Here is a 26,195-nt window from a genome sequence, read left to right as displayed (position 1 = left end):
ATACATAATAAAAATAATGTTATTCAATAATGGGAAAAAAAAATTATGAAAATTTTAAGAAAAACAACAGATTTTTCTTTTAAACAAAAATTTTCACCATTGTTTTATTTACTTTTTCGTATATCCCATTATTTCTTTGTGTGGTATTTTAGTTCTGAGTTGTTTCATTAATTAAAATAAATAAAATAAAATGGCTATAACGGCATAAAAATTTCCCCGCAATTAAATTGCATCTAGCAATATTAACTAAATCTGAAAGGCCGCGGCACAGCCGCAAACTAACACTAAACAGAACATGTATTATTTTATATTTATTTCACTTCTATGCGAAATTCCTTCAGACTGGAAAATAACTTCTTATTTAGCGACGTTCACATTCACACACTTGGTATTTTTGCATAAAAACAGATATTACACATAAAAATTATTTGAAATGTCAATTTCTTTATGACTAAAATGATATAAAAGAAATAATAACATCCGTAAGATATTGAATTCTAGTCACTGATTAATTTGCTATTAATTTGAAAATATACGCAAATTATAAATATATTTTCAAATCATAAATCACATTATTAAAACCCTCGAATATTCTTTACATAAAGCCTTTGAGGCTCATTACGACATGTTCATAAAAATTCGAATTAAATATCCACAAAATTAACATCAATACACATATCTGAGATAAAATATAATCTAATAAATAGCGAAACAGAGAATATAATACACGTTCGAAATTGACTAAATAATAATAATAAACTAGAATACGACAGAGCACCAACGTACGACCGCATTACTCGGATATAATAGAAATTTGGGCGAACCCTACTAGTGACTTCTCGTCGTACTGCTCGTTCGGTGGGATTGAGTTCTGGAAAAAAAATATAGTTTTTAAAACGACATAATAAGATGAAATTATTGTATATACACCGATTTTCGATAAGTGTACATAGTTAAGCTATTGCATAGCTTTTATCGCGGGCCTTGAGCGCGGGGACCGAATCGAGAAATTCCGTAACGAAAAAACCTCACGCTCCCCACTCCGACGGGCTCGGAGGTGTGGCTTGAAGGCATGCTATGCAATAGCATTACCGATGCAGTCCTCGAGTGTTACACGTCTTTTTTTAATTAAATTTGTCCGTTTAAAGTGGGTCATAGTCGAGTCAGATCGGTTATGAACTCGAACTCAAATAAAGACAATTGGATTTGCAAATAAAGACAATTTGAAGCAAATCAAGACACAAGACTATGTGCATCACGTCGGACGCGCCCACCAGCCCCGTGCCGAGTAGTTCGCGAATCACGGTACAGTGTGCACTAGCTGCTTGCTATACTATGCGTTCCAAATAAGAATATGACTGTCAAGACGCCATTTTGCTCTGCAATACACGCAAACTTCGTTCCCAAAGTGTATGGTGTGCAAAAAAATCAATAAACAAATTATATTCAGTTTTAATATTCAATGTATGCTTTTTGGGTTTTTCTAATACACTGTAGGCCAAATTAATTTTTCATGAGTAGGATTTGAAAGAAAAAGCATATTTATGAAAATATACAAATATTAATTCAGTTTTTATTAAGTAATCGGATTTTTTATTATATTTTTGTCGGCCACACGCCTTCTTATTAAATCACAATTTTATGGTGGCAAATGCAAAACTTACGGTTATGAAGTTGTAGTTATGAAGCTGGCAAACATGGTGTCGACAACATAAGCTTTGGTTTTTTTTTTATGAGTTTGTTTGAATAAATATATAAAATTTATCCAAAATTATCCATTAAAAAATTCAATAAGATTATTTTTTAAATAAATATAATGATTATACAATAATAGAATCTACATTATCTATTAACAATAATAAATATACTAAACTTATGTTTTGCACTTTTTGCTGGCGGTATTATTTAGACCGTTCTAAGAAGTTTGGCAGCAAGCATGATCCTATTTATATTGACTTTATTCAGTGGTCCTGCCTTCCAAGCCAGAGGTCGTGGGTTCGATTCCCACCCGGGACAAATATTTGTGTGATGAAAATAGATGTTTGCTGATGTATTTATTTAAAAATTATGTATGTATGTTTATTAGCCATCTGGTTTCCATAACACAAGCGAAAGCTTAGTATGGGATCAGATTGTGCCTTGTCTGAAAATTGTCCTGAAAAATATTTATTATTATTATTATTTATTCTTAGTTGGTAAGCACAGTATACCCACCAGGTGGAAGGTGACCGTCTTGCTCGCGGGGCGCAGCAGCAGGCGCGCGAGGTTGGTCGCGATGGGCCCCGCGTCCCCCGCGCCCACCAGCCCCGCGCCCACCAGCTCCGCGGCGATGCCCTCGCTCGTGTCGCGGCCCCTTATGTACTCGAAGCGTATGTCGTTCAGTTCGCGACGCGCGTTCCTGAAATGTATACAAATCTATGTAAATCATTGAGATATCATTATAGATATATGATTATCATTATCGAACAAAATCTGTGCGACAAGCGCGGCGGTGATGGGGGGGAGTGAGTCATACAATTTGTAGATATTCTGCCTCTTATTACTTATAAATTAAAACCAATCAATGTAGAAAATAAATATTATTTATCTTATTAAAAAAAATATGAATAAACTTAATCAATGTAACAAATAAATATTGGTTTGAGACGATTGACTCTAACTCGTGTTAAAAAGAGTGTAGTAGTGATGCCCTCTCTAGTACGTAGTACATAGTAACTCAATGATGTAAATCCATTTTATACAGCAGATTAAAACAGATGAATACGGATAATTTCAGCAGCAGAGAAATAAGAGTGCGGGAGAACACAACGAGCTGCGGCAGGCCGTGTCGCTACGTCATCTTATAACTTGGTCGGATTAAGAGATTTAAAATGGCGACATTCCTGTTCGTCTATCGCTTACTTCACATTTAACTTTTTGAAGTAAGTAGTGTTTTTTTTCTGACATAAATATTTACGGTAAATACTTATCAGTATTTACTATGCTCTTTTTATTAAGATTATTTTCTAAAATTCTGTGAAATATTTAGGCAAATTATATTTACATTTTAATTTCAAAGATCAACCTACCTAAGTCTTAAAACTAAATTGATAGTTTGAGGTTCAGTTGGCTCATTTGATACAGGAAGTTCTTTCATTTCTATCGGTGGGTGTTGTTCCTGGAACAAATAATATTAATTAGTATTTAAAGGGACGCATTTTTATATTAAATTATATATAGAAAAACCTGGTTACATCAGTATTTTTGATTCCCAGATTACCTGGGATATAAATTAAATGAAGATTTATGTTAGGGCGCTTGTGCACTACAAGGAATTTTACTGTCCGGCATTCCGATTTTTTACGGTCCGGTGTGGCATGAAAAAACCGATGAATTGCTTGTGCACCTGTCCGTCTTTACTCGGATCAGTGCGGTACAGTTCAAGGAAGTTTGGCGGTATAATGCTATCATAAATGATTGTTTTTGCATTTTACAAGAAACGAGTAAAAAATATAGAAGGTGAAATATTATATTATTTCGTTATAATAAAAAGTAAAGTTCCGTAAGAGATTTAAAATGCGTGTTTCACTTATTTATTTTAATCGGTGACGAGGAGCTAAAGCTATTCCCACTTGAACTTTAACTTACCAACACTTACTTAGATAATAATTATAGGTCAATACTTGGTCAATGTATATAAAATAACAATACCGACTTCTCAAATCTCATTGCCAACTAAAAGAAAGTAAAACAAGAGCTTGCTTTCAATTGGCATATGCAGTAAAAACAGTAAAATCCAAGCAAGTGGGCATTCGAAAACAATTATACCTACAGCGACTCGTAGACACAAAAAACCATCCGGAATAGGGAAAAGTAAAATGTCGGACAGTAAAATTACGTATAGTGCACAAGCTAGTATATAGATTAATGGCGTGCCATACCGGACCGTAAAAAATCGGAATGCCGGACCGTAAAATTCCTTGTAGTGGACAAACGCCCTTACTCAGGAATGAAATACCTGAAATCTACAGGCCTCTTATTGAAGGTCCAGACCACGATTTACAATATTAAGTACGGGATAAAATTTGATTCTGTGTATAACATCTGGCTGAAACAGCCGTGCCTTCCTCCTCCTCGCTCCACACACAAACAGCAACACACAGATGCTCTAAAGTACGTCCAACGAGAAGCGATACCAAATGTAAACAAAACACATGCAAGGCCATTGGGAATTGCAGGGGCACCCCTGCAATTCCCAATGGCCTTGCATGAAACTTTTTGAACGTTGGATTTATATACAACTTTTTGAAAGTTGGATTTATATAGTTTCAAAAAATATCCGGCAAATTGTAATAATACCAAAAAGGATAGTCTATTTTTATAAATTTTATCATAATTTGAATTATTGTATAATGTAGATTTAAATTAAATAACGCGAATAATAATAATTTTCTGAATCATAAAATATAATAAAAATAATAAAATGGCCGCCCGAATGTTGGCGAATCCGTCTTGACGTTGTTGTGTTTTTGCCGGAAGAACGAGACATTACGATAAAGGCACAAGATGGAAAGAGATAGATATTAGATTGTCAACGCCACAGTTGTTTTTTAGGTGAATGACCTTTTGTATCGCTTCTCGTTGGCCTTACTTTACACACCTCCTCATTGTCGCTGGCACTCGAGTCGTCCCGCAGCAGCTCGTTCATGGGCCGCTTGTCGCTGCCCTCCTCGCTGTCCGAGTCCGCTGTATCCACCGCTCCCTCCTCCTCCTCCTCACTCCACACCCACTCCCCAGTCACTGTGCGATGTAGTCGCCCAGAGGTACCGGGCTGGCGTTTGCTCGCCTGGAAATATGGTTCAGTATTATTGGTTATCCTTTGGGATGCTGCAACGAAACACCGATCGCCCAACAGATTAAACGCCGTAAGTGGAAGTGGATTGGCCACACGCTACGTAGAGACCCGGAACACATACCAAAGCAGGCTTTGGATTGGAACCCCCAGGGAAAACGAAAACGTGGCCGTCCAAAGCTAACTTGGCGTCGGACTGTCATCGCAGAGGCCAAGTGTATAGGAAAATGTTGGAGCGAAATAAAACATGCCGCCAAAAATCGAGATACATGGCGATGTACTGTTGACGCCCTTTGCCCCACCTAGGGGCCTTAGGATATTAAGCACAGTATTACAATATTATTTCCTACAGTAAGGAATCGCCTTGATGTCGCGCGATGCCGCTGCCAGCGTAGGTACTTACGCTGCCACACGAAAATACGCTAGGGTTGCAACAAATGGGAAATAAAACAATTGTGATTATTAATATTATGATGAAGTCATTTATTCATATGTACATTCAAAATAATTGCGATTATTAAATCTGATGTAATTATTTGTTCATAAATATATAATTATAGATATTGCACTGCTAAATATTATTTACGTGGACACTTTATTTTTGGATGTTCTTAATTGTATATTATAATTTATAACATTTAACTAAGTAATGCATTCGCATTGGGATGTACAATCTGATTAGAAAATAATGAGGACAACATATACATAGCTTTGATTTTAATTCAACAGATACAATTAGGTAATACAATCTTTCTGAAATATTGTTTCCTTCTGGGATTTCAATGTAGATTTACATCCGTAAACGGAACAGTTTGTGCACGCCATAATAGAATATGTAAGTACCTATGTATAATAAAATTATTACACAAAAAATACGACTGCGTCATCCTTTCGCGCTAGGTAAAGCAAACTAAGCGTGTTTGCTTTACGCGGCCCGCGTCGCCCGACCCCCGCAAGTTCCCCTCCGTTTCTCTGCACAAGTACATTCGTCGCACTACTGTAGGAAATATGGTAATACTGTGTATTAAGTAAGTAAAGTAAGTATTATTGGTTATACAGGATTACTGAAAATCCTCTTGCAGGCAGCTTCACTACATCAATCCCAACAACATTTGTTCTACAACTTTTTACAAACCTCGAAAAATAACCTCGAAAATGAGTTCAAAGGAAATAAATCGATTTTGTTAAATTACACACATTGAAATGCTTTATAAATATAAATTTATAAAGAATAGAAAAAAATCAATGAATTGGTCAAGCGGATTGGCGCCCCGGATTGGTGTGAAGGATGCGGTTTCGTATCCCGCCTCACGATCGAATTTTCTCTATACATTATAAATTTATAATTAAATTTTGTTACTTTTTTTAATGTTTAAAATGTTGTTACATGTGAATCATCATCATCATCATTATCAGTCCATATTTGTCCACAATCATGTTTGTAGCAAATATAAAAAAAAATATCTACTGACCTTGTGGACCCTAGTTTCCATACTAGGTCCGATAGCAACCAGAGTCTGCGTCAAATACTTCTTATCTTTGGCTTTCTTGAAGAACGGGTGTTTCAACAGCTCCGTCGCGGACGGACGCTTTGAGGGATCCTTTTGGAGGCAATCGACGATCATTTTCCTGAACGTCTTCCCATATATTTTGTATTGCTCTTTCTCATCAGCACCTGTCATATAAAAAAAAATATTTAATGATATTTTACGCATACAGGAGATAGAAACTATTTTTAAGTATCTATTCAACCGAGGTCAAACAAACTTATTAATTATTATCTACTTCACTTACATACATTCTTTATTGTCAAAAAGTAGCCTTTTAATCTGCCCAATTTTAATTATCTTCGAAATTTTAACAAAGTTTGTTCAGTAGTTATGACGTGCAAGGGAAACAGACAGACAGAATTACTATCGCATTTATAAAATAAATAATGACCTGTATCCAAGTTTGGGGGATCATTTTGCAGTGTGAGCATCAACACTTTCATTGGCGGATACTTGTGGTAGGGGGCCGTGCCCGTGGCCATTTCTATTGCCGTGATTCCGAACGACCAGATATCTGCTTTGAAATCGTAACCGTGATCCTGTAATGAATGTAACAAAAATTTAATTTATATATTTAGATTAATTGGGGTTGATCTAGGATATAATCTGATTAAAATATAGCCATCTTTCCACCGGTGAAAGTGTTCTGAATTTTTTAAGTGAAACTTCTTGAGGCGTATTGTGAGTAAAATTTCAAGGTCGCGTCATGGAGTAAGGTGTCGATTTTGGTATCTTTGAATCTTCAAAGAAGTTTCACTTTTGATACTTGTGCTCGGCACACACGTTCTTTTTTCTGATCTATCTATTCATATTTATATATTTTCATCTATTTATATGTATAGTTTTTACTTTTTTTCCTTAAATTCTATATTGTATCAATAAAATATTCCAAATTTACCTGTTCCATAACCTCGGGCGCCATCCAACACGGTGTGCCCACGAAGGTATGCCTGACCTTCTGCCTGGAAAGGTCCCTGCCCGTAGCGAGCCAGGCGGACACACCGAAATCTGCTATTTGCACCGTCCCATCTTCACCTAGTAGAATGTTACCCGCTTTTATGTCCCTGCAATTTAGTAAGGAGTTTAGGGAGGGGTACTTATAGTATTAGCACAGAATACATAATAGTAGCTAAACGCTACAGAACGGACACTCTCCGCCTCCAGCCAAAATTAAACATTTACCTCACCCCGCGCGATCGTGATTAAAATGGGCCACATTTTTCTGCAAGGACGATACGCAACGAAGATTGACAACATTAATCAAATTGACTTAAAGTAATTTTATTATTTTGGATTTGTGATTATCGTTTTTCGTAGAAAATGGTTAGATATTGTGCTGTTTACGGATGTATTTCATCAGAAAAACGCGAATTTTTTTTTTACGCTAGTCACAAATATGCCAACCTTATAGCGTTAACACACACATTTGCAGTCTCTACAGTGTGACTGTCAAAACGATAATTTTGTATGGAGTGTCCGGGGTGTGGTATTAGGGAGGAGTACTTATTGTGATACGTTTAACTCGACGACAAACGCCTATTTTCCTGGTCCACGTCACAGTTTCAAGTCATATTAGGTGCTATTAGCATATTTACATTCCCTATCATCAAAAGAAATTTCCATATCATCTTATAACACAAATCAGTCATAATGTTATTTTCGTTTTTTTTTAAGCTCTTATATGTAATAGATATCGTCCTGAAATAAATAATGTGATAGCTATAGGGAAGGATGCTTTTAAAACAACTAGCTTTTCACCCCCGGCTTCGCACACCCTATCTAAAACTTACCAAATTATAAAATAAACCCTTCGCCGATTACCCCACTATCCGTTGATGAACACAGAATCAAAATTGGTGCAGTAGTTTTTTTAGGTTTATCGTGCACAGACAGACGCAGGCACGTTTTTATTTTAATGTAAGGAAGAAAACCACCATGCTTAGATTAGATTTCAAATGAAAATTTTCCAAATAAATTATATCTCTATGTAGCCAAGGATTAACAACAAAAAAGTTTCATCAAAATTCATCCAGTAGTTATGACTTGAAAACAGAACAGGTAGACAAAATTTTCAAAATAAATTTTTGGCTCTAGATATTTGAATGAAGACGATTTGGCAGAATGCTGATCGCCTTCTTGTCCGTAAAGAAAACCGATCCGTGAAACATATGCATAATAATTTATAACTATATAGTTTCACCCGCATTGCTCCGCTTCCGTTGGTCTTAGCGTGATGATATATTATAGCCTATAGCTCTCCTCCATAAATGGGCTATCTAACACCGAAAGAATTTTTCAAATCGGTCCAGTAGTTCCTGAGATTAACGCGTTCAAACAAACAAACAAACAAACTCTTCAGCTTTATAATATTAGTATAGCATAGATGTTAAACTGAGTGATGATGTCTAAATCTCTAGAAGACTGATAAAAACATTTGTTAGGCCACAGAAGGCTAACAACCATCACAAAGAAAGTTGATCACTGTAACAATGCCTCAGGCAAAACTACGAGTACTTTAGAACAGGTCTTTGGTCACACGCCTTCACAGCTTATTTCTAAATCTCTAGCTACTACCAACATTAAATTAAAACTACACAATACGTACAACATACTGCACAATCTATTTCTATAAATAGCACAATAAGAGTCGCCCAGAAAACTTTCGCAACTTTTAAAGCAATTTTAGCGCAATAATTTTATATTTCTCGTTTCATGAACATATTATACTTTATCTACTATGAATTAAGTATCGCAAAAGGCGGTAAGTGGTAAAAAAGTGGTATTGTCGCTATGCGTATTTTGCTTTCACAGTTAAGCCACAGCACCAATTTGGATGAAATTTTTTATGAAAATACACGGGGGAAAATACACACATAAAGTAAATTTAAAAAAAAACATACATTTTTTTTTAAATTTACTTTATGATTATTTGATCTCAAAACATTTTTCACTCGCCCTTCAAAATACGCCAAAGCAAAAACGCAATTGCATAGCACAATAATTATGTAGCTAAAGCATTATAGAAATTGCGAACAATGAATTTTTAGTCTAATAATTTAAAAAAAATAGGACACTTCAAACGTTTTTTTGTTAATACTGTGGTTTAGTCAAAGCTTTTAAACGAGAAGTCCTAGGATCGATTCCCGGTAGACTATTAAAAAAAAGCTTCGACCAATGATAAAGGTATCAAAGATATGCCTCATGACCCATGAGAGAAAATATAATTTAATTGGTTTATACTTGAAAGTTCAACACACAAGCTTTTAACCAGCTCATTGATAATTATATCAAAGTATTTAATAAAGTATAATTTCAGAAAGATGAATTCATAAACAAGAATTCCGTGTTAACTCATTTGCACTAGAAATACTGCATAGCAGCATAATAAACATTTCATAAAAAAAACATCGCAAAGCTTTCGTAATGGAATATTTAAAATAGCAAATAAAATTGCGCTGACCATATGACATTAACAAATTTACACACATATATAACAAACAAATAAATTTACAGAACCTAAATCTTGTGTAATTTAGATATTTTTGACGATATTCTGACCGATTTTGAATTAAAATGTATGAGATATTACTAGCTGTGCCCTGAAATTCGGATCAGCAGTTCCAGAGAAAGGAAACCAACAAACAAACTCTTTAGCTTTATATTGTATTAGTAAATGATATATTATAATTAAACATAATTTTGTGGTTATGTAAAATTCATTCACTGATTACATGTATGTACATTGTACATATACAAAATAAAATTGCTCATTCAGCATTTTTAATCATTGAGGCATAATTTTGTTATAATTATTGAATGACTCCATAAACACCGAACCCTGATTAATAATCTTCTCTTAAGAAATTCGCAATGAGCATTTAGTTTATAAGCAATGCACGCAATTTAATATTTTCGCAGAACAAACTATGCTGCATTTTTAATAAATACATTAGCAGTTCGCACTACAGCAAAATATTTAAATACATTAGCAAGATTCTTATTACCTAATACACACAGCTCAATACAGTTAAATATAACCCAGTACACGATAAACGAACACGAAAACTAAAATTACATAGCATAATATAATAATATTTTCTATAATACTACATCATATAATTTTCTTATAAAAAAACCAAATTACCTATGAATCTGTCCGTTGCTGTGGAAATACTCCAGTCCCTTCAGCACCTCTTTGAGTACAGTTGCAATAGTGGCCTCATCAAAGACACCGTGCTTGCAATTTGAAACTTTCATCTTGTGTTTGATTACATCAAGGAGACTGCCGCCTGGAACATAAATATAAAATTACATAAATATACCATTTTCCATAATTTTAACATACATCAGCTCTGGCTAGTTTATACTTAGCTAAAGACCTTATGGTCTTTAGCTTTTCGCTAGCGGCTTCGCCTGCGTCTAAAGAAATTTCCGTGGGAATGAGATTGCTTGTATCACTCTCTAGCCTCTCAGCTATTTTCAGACAAATCATGAGATAAAATCTTTCACTTAGTAGTTGAAAGAAAGCCAAACAAACGATCAAACATTATTTCCAAATTATAATATTATATGAGAGGCGAAAAATAAATTTTAAAACTTAATCTGTCAGTAACAAAAGCCTAAAAGAAACATATTCACCAATAATTTAAATACTTAAATAGAAAAACATAGTTCATAGTTTGATTAACTAGAATTCATACATAATAAGCAAAAAAAAAATTGAGGGCATGATTTTCATACTGACATTATATTCAGCAACAATAAAATTTTTTACTTATGTTTCAAAACGTGTGTTTTTACTTGGCATCCAATATAAGAAATCATGAATGAGATATTTTTAGAAATCACGTTTTAAATTGAAGTTATGCACTAATGTGACCTAATATGCTAACTTGGTAAGACCAATTAAAAGTGTGTATGATAAATTTATTCAAAAAGAAGCATGATTATAATATAACTAATTTGTCAGCATTTCATTTGTCATACTTTCATAGCATTGTAGCAACCGCCGTATCTGCCGTATCAATTATACGGGCCCCTGCGCCAAGGGGGCCCCCAACGTGCGCTTTTGTGAGAAATCTTTACCCTTCCTAAGGGCCCCTAAACAAATTTGTATACGGGGCCCCGCCAAGGCACGCTACGCTTCTGGTCTTGTATCTTGGAATATTTAAATTTTTAACATAAACATTCATAATAACAATCAACCTATTTTTGATCCAAAATAACACTGGGTAACCTTTCTTCATATTCAGGCCACTACACTGAATATACACAACAATATAAATAAATATGACATTAAGACCCAATTTCACCAATATTTTCTAAATCAGACATTTATTAATCGAGCTTCAAATTAAACATGTATTTTAACATCGTTGTCAACTCTACAGGTCCCAAGAAGGAAATCTAACAGCCGATTATCAAATCGACCATTAACTGAGCGACTCACGAATCATTCATTCGTATTTTAAACCGCACGAAACAAAATGTCATAGTTGACAATGCCATAGTTTCGCACGTTGGGGCTATTTGTTCTAGTTGTATAATAACTGTCATGTTTGGTAATTCGACTAAATTGAAATGTTCTAACACAGTATACAATTTAATAATCATGTAGAAACTTTTACGTTTGCTGGTTTATATGTCAAACGATTTGGTCGTTACCATGGTTACAAATGTTTGATGTTATTTGGAGATTGTTTTGTTGTGATTTTTCTTGTGTTATTTTAATTTTATTTTGAGTTGAATAAATACAATAATGTTGAAGAAAAATCGCGGTTCAATTTCACTTGGTCGAAGGTAAACTGGATCTGGTTGAAATTACGAAAAAAAATTCGGAGTCCGAAGGAAAGTGCGAGAGATCTCATACTAGAAGAGCAATTAAAACAAGAAAAATAAAGACAAAGCAGCAAGATACATTTAAAGTAAATTAATAGTAAATTCTTGTTTGTAATAACCTAGTATCTAGTTGTTATAACCTATTTATTGAATGATGTTGATAGGTACAATCTAAGGGTACAATAAAAATGTTTTATAAAAACACAAGTTTTATTTATTTTTTTTTTTTTTTTTTTTTTTTTTATGTCAGAGCAAGCAAAGGAGCAGATGGGCCACCTGATGTTAAGTGGTCACCACCGCCCATAAACACTTGTAACACTAGGAGTGTTACAGGTGCTTTGCCGGCCTTTTATAGACAAATAAGCTCTTTTCTTGAAGGCCCCAATGTCGTAGTTGTTCGGGAACACCGCAGGTGGCAAAAAAATTTATTTAGGTAACATGAAAAATTACATATTTCTATAACAATGTCACATTTAAATTAAATTAGGATCATCATCATCGTCAGCCCATATACTTTCTCACTGCTGGGACATGGGATTGGTAGTGCTAACTTAAACTTAAACACGGTAAGGGATCAGGTCATTATCCACCACGCTATCTTATGATATGTCGGTTTCCTCACAATGTTTTTCACCACTGAGCCATCACTGCACTGCACTACAATAAGCAGTTGGTCTGTAGGTGAAACTGATTGATTCCTAAAACAGAATTTAAAATTAAGATAAGTACATTTCATAATCATGAGGAGGCTGAGCTGAGGCTGAGCCTTACCTGAGTAGTGGTGAAGTTTACATTTTAAGTACCTATATTGGTATTCAATACTAGATTTGACATGACTCACAGGATTATTATGGTTTAATTGAAAATAATACAGTATGTAGGAAGGAACCTTTTATGCACATAAATATAAATATTACCTCACGAGATAGTTTTACTTACAGATCCGACGGTTATTCGAGTTTATCTTCAATTAATTGCAATACTTCCAAAACCGATTGTTTTGATAAACGAAATCTTGTACTAAAATCAACATCATCATATTCTTCGAAACAATGACGACGTCTTTATAAATTCTGGGCCGTCGCGGTCGCACTATATAATCCAAATTATACAAATCATCCAACACATCTTCATTTACAAAAATAAAATAGTATGCAGAGTCCATCTTGACAGCAAGAAAACTTCAAATCATTTTTTCTAATCGCTTGTTAAAAATTTAAAGAGCCTCTATGCCACGGGTTAAATATAATGCCGTGTTAAGGAAACTAATCCTCGATTAGGTCATGGTGGGACACTCCCTTACATTGATGTCCCGTTAAAAGAGTTAACAGCGTGTTAAACTAACTAACAGAGCTTGATGAAACTGGGCCTAAAAGTAAACGGTTTGATTCTTAGCAGATATTTAACAAACATCTAACCCTAGAGTCACAGAAAGGGATGGTTATCCCTTTCTTTATTGGGCATTGGAACATATAGATCAGTGGAACAGATATGAAACACATAATAATATGTCCTATCGTCAATACAAAACCTAATTTTGCAATACCTAACAATATTCTGTATTGTACAATAATACTGGACCTAGAAACTTATAACCCTGACTCCATTCTTATCTTGTAATTCAATTTACGGCAACAAATCTGCAGCTCATTGTTGAAATTGCATATGAATGACTGTTATCGCAGACTATCAGGTTATTGTACAACTTCCTGATATATGAACATGTTGACCTTGTGATCTTTCAGTTTAACTATTGTCCTTTTCAACCGACTTCAAAAAAGACTTGAAAAGACTTTGACTTCAAAGGAGGGAAGTTTGAATTCAACTGATTTTTTATGGGATTCAACTAGGTGAACCGATTTTAATGATTCCTTTCTTATTTGAAAATGAGTCCCTTCTGGTTGGTCCCATTTTAATTTTGTCAAGTTCTGACCAATGGCTGTTTAGTATTTTTGTTAATAATAATTATTAGTCACATATAATAGTTGTTCATTGCTATAAATACAGTTTTTAAGGTACATACCCTCCAAAAGTCTCAAAATCAACCACAGCTCATCATTGACAACAAAGCTTGTGTAATATGTGACCACATTTACGTGATTGCAACTGGACATAGCCTGGAATCATTTGTATGTTTTAATTTAATGAATATGAATAATATTCTTTATGGTTTGTTGATATTTATCAGTATAATGGTATCAATTCTTCAATTTTACTAACAAAATAGTATCTTTTTAAATATCAATAAATATCAGACATGATTAGTAAAAATAAACATCTAGATGTTTCTGAAATAATAGTATCAAATAGAGAGTAAGCGAAGGCTAGTACTTTAATACAATGATGAATGAATATTCAATTCACACGGACAAAGAGAACAATATTATTTGCACATCTGTGTGTGAAGGTCTCTTGTAAAAAGAAATCTATTTACATTTTTGCCATTAAACACATTGTAAATTCTCTAGTCTTATCACTTAATATCACATAGTATGTTTGTGAAAACATGAATGAAATGAATTTATATGTATTATGCTATTTAGTTACAATTTTACAGTTGGTTAAAGGGTGTTTCAAAGTGACTTTAAGATATCATTTAACAATGGCTGGTAAAGGTGCCGGTTTTTTGAGAAAAAATTATTGTAAATATTAACAAAACTGAGCTAATATGATACTTTCTAGATAGGGTTGATTTATTTTGTATACAATATTTATCTGTGTTCACGTGTTAACATTATTTGTAGTCATTATAATGTAAAAGTTAAGAAAACTACTGAAGATTTTGTATATTAACAAATAAGAAATATACAATAAATAACCTAAATGCAGTTATCTTGTTATTTTATTTTTTGATTATTTTGATGATTCACAATACCAATAACTCAGATAAGTTATGAATAATGAATATGACAAATTGATGAATATTATATTTTATAAAAAAAAAACAACACTATAAGTACCTGTATTTCCTTTAGCAGTTCATCCATAGATGTGTTCCATTTCTCTAAATTAATTCTTTTGATTGCACACTTTTCATTGCGAGGTTTGCAGAGAGCTGAGTATACAACTGCGGTGGCTCCAACCCCTTAAAGTTAGAGTTTAGTTAATTAATTAAATTTATTTAGGAAGCAGGTTTTCTATGTCACCTAAATAAAAATTGTAATATTACAAGCAGTATGTATATGTAATATAAATGTAAGCAGTCATATAAAAAACAGTACAAAATTTATCTAAGGTGAAAAATGAAAGTTTTAATTTTCACTTATTTATATAATTCTTAGTTTTGATTTTTAATTGAACTTTAATAATTTAAAAGGAAAAGATACCACTTCACAGGAACATTTATGTAGTTTTTATAATAAGCAAACTCGATTACAGAGTTAAAGTAATGTGTTGTTTACATTATCATTACTATGTAAATGAACCAAGTATTTTATGTGTCAGTGGGTCTCCTTGAATGTTTATTCAAAAATAACCTCCCAAACTAGAAATATTTTGAAAAACAAAGCTTGCTATAGTCTTGAACATTTCAGAGGGATAATAGACTGTTAATTTTTAAGTCTTTAATATGAAATAACGATAGAATCGGCAAAATACTGCATTACTTATTGACATTTAATTAATGATTTGACAGATGGTAATGACACATCGAAAAAATATTAAATTTAAAGAAATGAGGAGGTATTTTCTTAATCTTATTACATCTATCGATGTCTAGGGATGCTATTAAACGTAATAAATTAGTTACTTACCAATAACATCCCGAATTTCATAGTCATCTTGACTATTCGACCACGGACACGGAGGATTAACACTGGTCGCCATTTTGCGTGTGAATAAACTTCCGATGCCACCCGACCTATTGCTCAAAGAGCGTGTGAAGATATTATGGAATGACGAAAACGGTGATATATATTGTTGGTCACAAGTTCCAAATGATGCCTGCAAAAAATTAAATTGCTGATTAAAATTTTTAGCATTATATTGCAGCTATTTACACATTTTTTTTGCAAACTAGCATTAAATGACATGTGTGCCATGTAGTGTAGGTTTCTTTTTGTTGTTGAAAAAATAAGTTTTTCATATTTTTTACTAATGAACATTTATTAATAATTAATAATTATATTGTACGCCAATTTTTAAAGTAATTTATTTTTTTGCATGGTCCATATTTGATGGTAGGTAACACTAACGGATTACAAAGCCCATTTTAAATTTGAAATTCAAATTTCAAATATCGAATATACATGTGAAGGTGAATATTTACCTAACTTCCCAGTAGGGATGTCGATTCTTTCCAAAAAAGATCGATTTTTAAATCGATTCGAATCGTTACTTGATAAATCGATTCATAAAAAAATCGAGGTCTAAAAAATCGATTTCTAAAAAATCGATTATTTTCAAATTTGTATTTACAATGTAAATATAAATCCATTTTATGAAAAACAAGAATGGTACCATAATAAACAATCTCTGGGATCACTTATCAGTAAAATCAGGAATTTTTTAGTTCAGGGAATTAGTTACAATTATTTTTATTACCATGTCAAAATATCAGATCACATATAAAAGAAGATATTTATTTTCTAAATGTATTTGCTACATTAAAAATTTAAGAGAGTAGATAACATAGCTTATAGTTCCCAACAATTTGTCAAGTCTACTGGTATCCAAGCGGTTCCGCTCATCACTTGCGATGTTGCTGGCAATCGAAAAAAGGCGCTCACAGGGAACAGATGATCCTACGATACTCATAAACATCACGGCTATTGAGTGAACATGGTGATAAATAGAGTTTGTTTGTTCTTGCCAATAAAGCATGTATATATCCGTAATATTGTGAGTACATTCAGCTAATTCTAAATATATTTTTTTTTTACCATAAAAGAAAAATCGAAAGTCGATTTTCAAGGGTAAAATATCGATTCACTGAATCGATTCAGTACGACATATCGATTTAAAAAATCGATTTATTTGGTCCGAAAAATCGATTCTCCGATTAATCGATTTGAGATCGACATCCCTACTTCCCAGTTCCCACTTTATTCGATTCATCATAATAATATAGAGCAGGCTCCAAGGAGATGTTCGTTTGCAAAAATAGCGGACCTAAATCTGACTTCTGATATATATTGTATAGGTCCCAGACATCCTATAGACAGATGTTGCCAACCAGTTTTGTGGTCCCCCTGCCCACACCCCGGTAATTAAATATGGCATACAAAGAAAAAAATAAAAATTTCCAAAACATGCCGTGTGGGGTATCAAATGAAAGAGCTTATTGAGTAGATCACGAATATATAGCATACTATATACATTTCTTACACTTTCTCTAAGATTTTTTAGAAAATTTACGAAAATGGTCCATTTTTGAGTTAACTTTAAACCACTATAGATTGAAAACTCATGAATATATTTTTTAAATTATTATTTTAAATAATTAACAATAGTCCATTGTTTATGATTCAATAGTTCGTAATATAATTTAAGTGAGCTATGTGGTGGATTTGATGAAAATAACTATATACTATATGAACTTGAAAATATACTCGCCATCTTTGAATGCTCCCCCCACTCCCCCATGCAACTATTTCACTGTACGAAATATTGAATCGTAAACAATGGACTATTGTTAATTATTTAAAATAATAATTTAAAAAATATATTCATGAGTTTTCAATCTATAGTGGTTTAAAGTTAACTCAAAAATGGACCATTTTCGTAAATTTTCTAAAAAATCTTAGAGAAAGTGTAAGAAATGTATATAGTATGCTATATATTCGTGATCTACTCAATAAGCTCTTTCATTTGATACCCCACACGGCATGTTTTGGAAATTTTTATTTTTTTCTTTGTATGCCATATTTAATTACCGGGGTGCGGGCAGGGGGACCACAAAACTGGTTGGCAACATCTGTCTATAGGATGTCTGGGATCTATACAATATATATCAGAAGTCAGATTTAGGTCCGCGATTTTTGCAAACGAAACTCCACTGAGAGTCCGGTCTAATATTAGGTATATGAGTGTATATGATCATGACTAATATGACAATACTTATATGTCGTTAATTTAATAAATTACAGAGATAGCTCTACGATACACCTATTTATCTTGGTTAAATATACCTACTTAGTACCTACCACGTACCTACCTAATACATATAAAATTATGTACGGTTCATTATTAAGAAGCGTAACCAGTGTTACAAATTAGTATTTGATGTTAGTGTCGAGATTGATGACTATTTCATTATTCCTACTACCTATTTACAAATTACATCTCTTTGCATAGGTACCTATTGCTGCTATTTTCAAACAACATATTTTCCGACAGCCCAGATTTGTATAAAATGTCAATGAATATTTTATATACATAACTAGCGACCCGCCCCGGCTTCGCACGGGTGTAATGGCGGCCGGCCGCGGCCGGTCCGCCGGTACCGCCGCAAACGATACGTCCCGCAATTTTTAAATCTGTATTAACACAGGTAATATCTTTGAAAATATTCACTTAAATCATACGGTGTAAAGGGCAATATAGATCTATATTAAATGAAACAATGTATTCAAGGTATTTAATTGGTTAAGGATTAATGCTGTAGATACCCATTGGTTAAAATCGCTTCAAAAATTAGCCATTATTTGTCGTAAAAAGTAAATTGACAAAAAAAAGTTATTGTGGGTTAGACATATACCATCACGGAATTTTCGGTAGACCTTTTCAATGTGTACAATACTTAGTATATTATTTAATATTTTGATAAAACTCGTAGGGTTCAGCCTGCGTTTGCAATGTAGGTAAGCGGAAAAAAATGTAATTATTTACCTACGACATCACATTAGAAACCTCAAAAATAACAGTACTTCTCCACTATTTAATGGATGTTATAACACATATAAACCTAATTCCTCTTGAATCTATCTATTAAAAAAAACCGTATCAAAATCCGTTGCGTAGTAGGGACATAGGGACAGAGAAAGCGACTTTGTTTTATACTATGTAGATAGTGATAGTGACTAGCTGTCCCACCAAACGTTGTTCTGCCACTCTTATCAAGAGTAAGAAAAATAGATGTTGGTCGACCTTTTTTTTTTTTTTTTAATTGGGGAAATCTTGCATAGATGATACCCACGGCCTCCGGGGAAAGGGCCGTGGGTTATGTCGGATTCCTACCGACCAAAACCCCACTGTGTTCCGTCAAGCCGCATCAACGACGGGGCCACGGGTAAGGCATGACGACAGTATCCATAAATGATCGTATTAGTGTTTTTAAGGGAAAATGTATAATAAATAAATTAAATATAGCGACTTAGAAATCTTAAAAACATGAAGATTAATGAGATTATCAATAAAATAAAACATTGAAATTCTGAAGTTCGCCATTTTGACTAAAACACGCGTGACGTCACGCATAAGTAAACAACTCACGTCAGATGTATTTTGTTGTTATGAATATGTTGAGAATACGCATTTTTATTTATTTTCTTTTGTTTCACGTATGCTTTATCGACTCAGAACAGAAATATAATTGCGAATTCACGAATACATGGTTCGGGATTCTCCGCGCCAACTTTATACAATAATTTATTATTATTTTTTCGCTTGAAATAATTACTAACACATTTTTGAGCATTATTTTTATGTGGATTCACACTGCAATACTGCACACCACTTATAAACTTTGTAATTCGTTTCTATAACACATATTAAATAAAGACTTTTTTAATTTTCTTCGCAATGCGTACAAATAATTACGTATTTAACAAAGTTTGACGTCACGCCTACGCCATGACACCTGCGAGCTGTTTTGGCACAGATATTAAATATTTTTTGAAAAATGGCTTTAATCTTCGTTAAATTTAAGTATATTACCGAAATATAGGGTTTTTCTTGTATAGTAAACGTATACACACATTATGGAAGAGAATTTCAAAATCTTTCGTCATGCCTATTCTTCCGTGACCCCATCAGCAGCTGCCCGTCTCCAGGCCAACACAAACTATGAGCCAGATGTTGGTCCCAACAGGCACACAAAATTTCATGAGAATCGGTCCAGTTGTTTCTAAAGAGTATGGTTACTAACATTGTGACACGAGAATTTTATATAGAGAAGATATAATTCATCTTATTTTATATATTACATTCTCCAGATTATTAATATCTTTAAGTTGGTTGAAAAGAAATTTAGATCTCCAATGTGTATGTAAAGTAGAAGAATAGTCTACAAGCGCTTTATGAGTAGCACCACAGACTAATAATAATATACTACGTATACAACTTTTACTAAAGTGTGTTGTGTTATTGAATGATGCGGCAGGACATTCAGTAAATTTTTTATATAATGTTATCAACCGACGCGACTATCCTCATCCTGTCGTACCTACCCTACTAATATTATAAATGCGATAGGATGGATGTATGTTTGTTACTCTTTCACGCAAATACTACTGAACCGATTACAATGAAATATAGCACACAAGCGCGGCGCCAAGGTCTGAAGTTGGAGTCTCTTGCATCTCCTGGTGCAAACCTTCAGAACACCTCAAGTGGGCGCCACAATATTTTCGCCCGGGGTGTCAGTGGCCCTTACACCGGCACTGCACATAGGATTGTAGTTCAGGTCGTGTTTATAGAAATTATGATCTAGACCAAGGTTATGTGGTGGACTTGGCAGGCTATTAGTATTACTGATTACCTACATTGTTATCTACCTATTGAAGACTAGTGCAAATTAGTAAAGGTATAGTTTGTTCAAATTGGTAGGTAGCTAATACCACAGAATACCTAGTTAATAGTACAGGCTACTATAGTTTCAATTTGAAAGATCGCACTCGGAAATGCATAAAAGGTGGCAATTTTTTATAACATGTAGGTTAGCACAATGTACATTGCTTATTTTTTAACGAATAATTGGCAATTGCATCATAATATTAATTTTACTGAACAGCTAAATTTTCTCGAACACTACATAGGTATACGTACAAGCTGAGCAAGCGATAAAAAGGCTCTCCTATTGATACCTATATATGTATACTAGATTTCCGCCCGCGGCTTCGCCCGCGTTTTCAAAGGAAAACCCGCATAGTTCCCGTTCCCGTGGGATTTCCGGGATAAAACCTATCCTATGTGTTAATCCAAGTTACCCTCTATATGTGTGCTAAATTTAATTGTAATCGGTTCAGTAGTTTTTACGTGAAATAGTAACAAACATCCATACTTACAAACTTTCGCCTTTATAATAGTATTAAGAAAGATAGTATATAGTTTGTCATAACCGAGAATAATATACTGAAGTAAGTATAATAATTTACTCATATATCGTATTTAAATTTTAAACCTTACCTGTCTGAAGACTCCGCTGGTTCCCGGTGCAATAATATCACTTTGTACTTTACTGAAATAATATAAAACATACTGTATTAACAATTTTTTCTTTTTAATTTATAGGTACTTAATATTATAAAGCTGAAGAGCTTGTTTGTTTGTTTGAACGTGCTAAACTCAGGAATTAATGATCCGATTTGAAAAATAATTCCGGTGTTAGCCCATTCATTTATCGAGGAAGGCTATAGGTGAAACCGCGGGGAGCAGTTAGTGCCTGTATAAAACGTTATTAAATAAGAGTAGGTATATGCACATTTTCAATTATCTGTAGGATTTTTATTCCAATGGCATAAATAATTTAGTACCTAGTACCTACTAAGGTACATATCTATTTTAACTAGGTAAGTACATGCCGGCACCGCTTCACTGCGTATTCAAATGAATCAATTGAATTTAATCGAATTATCGCTAAGTATATCATGTATTATTGAATCATATAAGACTAGTCTATATTTTTCTTATCATTAAAGTCAAAGTACGTGACCTACCTACAATAGATACCAAACCCAAAAATGTAGTTTATAGAATTTGTGTCTGTTTGTCTGTATGTATGTATGTATGTCTGGGCTAATCTCAAAAAGTAGTGCATGGATTTACTTAAAATTTGGTGCAGAGATAGCTATGAGGAAGGACACTAGATAGGTTTGATTTCGGAAATCCAACGGCAACAGAAACTATGCGGGTTTTTCTTTGACTACGTGTACGTGGGCAAAGCCGCTGGCAAAAAGCTAGTGTTCAATAGTTTCTACACACACACACGACATATGGGATTTCCTGTAACTGCGGACCTGATAAACCAAAGTATCAGATACCTATTACACTAATATCATCACTAAATCCCACATGATACAGTCATATTTCTCAATCTAAGAGCTTCAAAAAAATATTAAAGCACAAATATTCGTTATCAAACCAAAAAGGAAAACTTATCCAACGGAAGCAATAATTGACATACGGGAAATTAGCACTACATTTTACTCTCATTTGCCGGCAGGAAGGACGGTGAAGGCAGTATTTTTATAATCTTTACATACTTCATATAATTATTGGGAAGAGTAACTAACTTGTTAGATTAAAATAAATTCTGATGTAATATTAATCAATACCTTATTGCCTAAAATATAAAAAAAAATATGTGTTATTAACAAAGCCTCCATTTTAAAATGAACTTGATCACGTAAACTATTTTTCCATCCAGTCCACGAAACTAATTTTGGACCAAAAAGAACAAAATTAATCACTTTGCCCCAAGCTTTGCCCAGATTAACACTCAGAATTTTTCATTTGTAAGTCGTTCCCTTGGACACCAATATTAATCATTGTGTTAATTTATTTAAAATATATTCATTAATAAAAACAAGTCTCGGTCGCTTGGATTTCCGAAAATAGGCAAGCAATTCGGAAAATTGCTACGTAATTCCTAGCTTTGACAAACCTAATCTCCATTTCCCGCCGAAATTAGAGTGACTCTTGTCGATTTTTTGTAATTACGTTAACAAATAAATCGCGGGCTGATGATAACTGTGATTATCTTTTTGTTTTAATCTCCCGACTAATATAACAAATGAATGGGTTGCGGTGTAATAGTATGGATACACCGCATTTTTATAAATTATACCGAATTATTTGAAACTGTGCACTAAAAACTATTTATTACACGTCGAAAATACTTTAAACATTAATTTGCATTTAATACTGTCTTCCACAAACATACACATAATATGCTTTATGAACCTAAATAAATATACTTATATTTTAAAAAACTGTATGTACGCCATACGAGACTAAGGTACAATTTATAGAGAAAACCAACCTGTAAATAAATAATTAAGAATATTAGATCTATGCTTTTATATTGTATTTTTCTTTAAACAATACAAACGTACCTACATTATAATACATTATTGTGTATAACCGATAACGTTACCATCAGATACATCAGAGAAAGCAGGTTCTTGTGCAATTAGGTATTATTTGTATGAAAAAATAAATTTTCCTGATATAAGTAGGTACTTACCTATATAATATATTTTGATAAGTTTATGCAACTTTAATTAGAAAACAAGTTACTTTTCACCATTTTTACTAATGTACCTACTGTGTGTTTATTGAAACACACCTATTAATCTTGGTGGTCTTTAATAACAAAATAAAAGAGCCATTCCCTGTTATGTCTACCCACAGGATTAACTTCGACATTTTATGAAAACACCTTCACAATTGTAACACCAATAAAAATTTTTGATATAAAAAGAGTTTCGTTCAGAAATTTGATTCATAAATAGTGTAGCTATTGTCTTTAAGGGACTAAATTATAGGACACTTGAGACATGCCTTCATCAAATATAATTCTCAGGGTAAGTGTTATTTATAATGACATCATTGTTTGATTAGTTACAACTTACACTTGATATACCTACCGAGTATCAATTTAATGCTTACATCGGAATTTGTATTTCTCCTTTTTATTATTGTAAAACGATACTTACAAGATCATCTAGGTACTGAACGATCATAAGAAATACAAACATATAATCACGTTTCCATAAGTAATGGCATTTTATTGAGGATAATTCAACGTCTCAATTAAATTTTGAAAAATTTTAAATCAAATTTTACCCGATCTGTCCCTAATCTACACTAATATTATAAAGCGAGGAAAACTTTGTTTGTTTGATTGTAATGAATAGGCTCATAGTCATAAACTACTTGACCGATTTTAATTTTGTAAACACAAAAGTTGTAGATCTTTTTATTACCTACAACTTTGCCATTGAACTTTTTTCCGTAGGACTTGTGGTTTTGTCGGAAATCGAGAGAATCCATTTTTTTCTCTTAAAAGCTCCCCCCTCCCACTTCCCGAACTCGGATTGACCGTAATTTATTTTTCCTTTTATTTTTATCATATTCCCCTCCTTTTCTAATGGGTTTCATCCTACTGCAATTTTTTTTTTGTTTCAAAAATTATCTACTCAGTCTATAAAAGAAAAGTCGTGTATTAATCTCCTCCTACTCCTTAACTTTAGAAGTCGACAGTGGGGCAATTTAATTTTGTTTTAAAAGTTGCATTTGCACATACATAGATCAATAAAATAATTATAATCATAGATAATAACTAATAAGTCTTTAGGTATACCTTTTTACAAGAATCACATCCTTTTTATAATGTGTACTGTTTAATCACTATTAGCATAAACATGTATTCATTGAAAATATTCGTACTTAAATAATACCTAACAATTCGTGTGAAGTCCGATTAAAATAGAAAAACGCTGGATTATCTTATTTATCTAAATTATACATGCGGAATTAATTCCTCAGTAACTCATACTGAAGTAAAATATGTATTTAATATTAAGCAAATCTACGACAAAATAAAAAGATATGATTAAAATAATAAAAATAAAATATGATTTATTAGGAGAATGTTAATGATGATATAAAATTTCATTGTATTCAGAACAAGCGGTCCGCCCCGGCTTCGTCCGTGGTACTCTACATAAGAACCGTCCTTGGACTTCCACAAAACATAAAAAAAAGAATTATCGAAATAGGTTCAGCAGTTAAGATAAAAATATACATAAATCTTACAGACATATTAATATTAGTACATAATAAGACAGTTTTATGCAATAAATTCGTTATTAAGGGCCGATTTTTCAATGCTTGGTTAAAACTTATCCGTCCATTAAAGTATTATATATATTACACAAATGACACGATATTATTTAGGTAAATGTCACGTAAACTGTCAAAAACGGGCAATTAGAAAACCTTTTTAAAATGGTAGTTTTACACATTATTCGACGAATAAGTTTTAACCAAGGATTGAAAAATCAGCCCTTAGTTAAATATTTATTTATTAAGCGGATAAGAAATCTATTGATTTTTTTGTAAAATATAAGTTCTTATAAATAGATATCTACGAAGCATACTTACTTAATTTTTTCCACCTTCGATCTCAAGGGTATGCACTCATCGCCTGCGTCTTTTTTCGACATTTTCAGCTTTTTAAACACATCCATTTTTACGAATTATATCCCCTGTAAAAGATATTTATTAAATATAATATATGGATACAAAACAGTAAATACAAATCCAAAATAAATTATTAGTACAATCGTAATCATTTATAAGAACAGATTATGCGGTTTGTAATTCAATATTGTTTATATTAATTAATGTTTTAAAATGTAGAATTCTGTAAATATCAGTTACTATAATGCTATGCTAAATATTTTTGTATAAAAATTAATCACCGAAATATTTGTACACATATAACTTCAAAACGTCTAGGTACTTCAAATTGGATAAATTTAATGAGTTCGTTATTGTCAAGAGAATAGATTTTGTATAAAAAAAAATGTAAAAAAATATTTTACAGATAAAAATTTTGAAAATCTTCCAAAAAGAAAATATACCCGCGAACCGCTAGTTTATGCCTAATATAAGTATGTTTCCTGAAAAATAAATGTCATAATATTAGGTTAACACAAATAACATAAAATCCTCCAAACATCTTAAGAAATTAGAAGCATACCATTTATTAAATATTAATTAATCTGTACCTACAGCCCTTTAGTTTATGT

The 26,195-nt window shown here is 32.9% G+C and overlaps 1 protein-coding gene across 1 annotated transcript; it reads right to left on the bottom strand.

The window, feature by feature from the left end:
• Positions 1–379: 379 nt before the first annotated feature.
• On the bottom strand, positions 380–25,638 carry LOC149491084 (serine/threonine-protein kinase OSR1-like). Its single transcript, XM_089703322.1, has 13 exons — positions 25,546–25,638; positions 21,565–21,616; positions 15,972–16,161; positions 15,180–15,304; positions 14,243–14,336; positions 10,526–10,670; positions 7,280–7,445; positions 6,773–6,920; positions 6,304–6,506; positions 4,640–4,825; positions 3,069–3,157; positions 2,215–2,398; positions 380–871 (listed from the first exon to the last, which is right to left on the bottom strand). Exons 1-13 carry the CDS (start codon positions 25,629–25,631, stop codon positions 794–796), a joined length of 1,746 nt encoding a protein of 581 aa, XP_089559448.1. The 5' UTR covers positions 25,632–25,638; the 3' UTR covers positions 380–793.
• Positions 25,639–26,195: the final 557 nt, after the last annotated feature.

Source organism: Colias philodice, chromosome 1 (assembly GCF_061535455.1).
Source record: "Colias philodice isolate Cphi_HAF_F1 chromosome 1, ilColPhil1 Martin Lab GWU primary, whole genome shotgun sequence".
NCBI classification, from domain to species: domain Eukaryota; kingdom Metazoa; phylum Arthropoda; class Insecta; order Lepidoptera; family Pieridae; genus Colias; species Colias philodice.
This window is presented reverse-complemented; position numbering and strand designations above follow the sequence as displayed.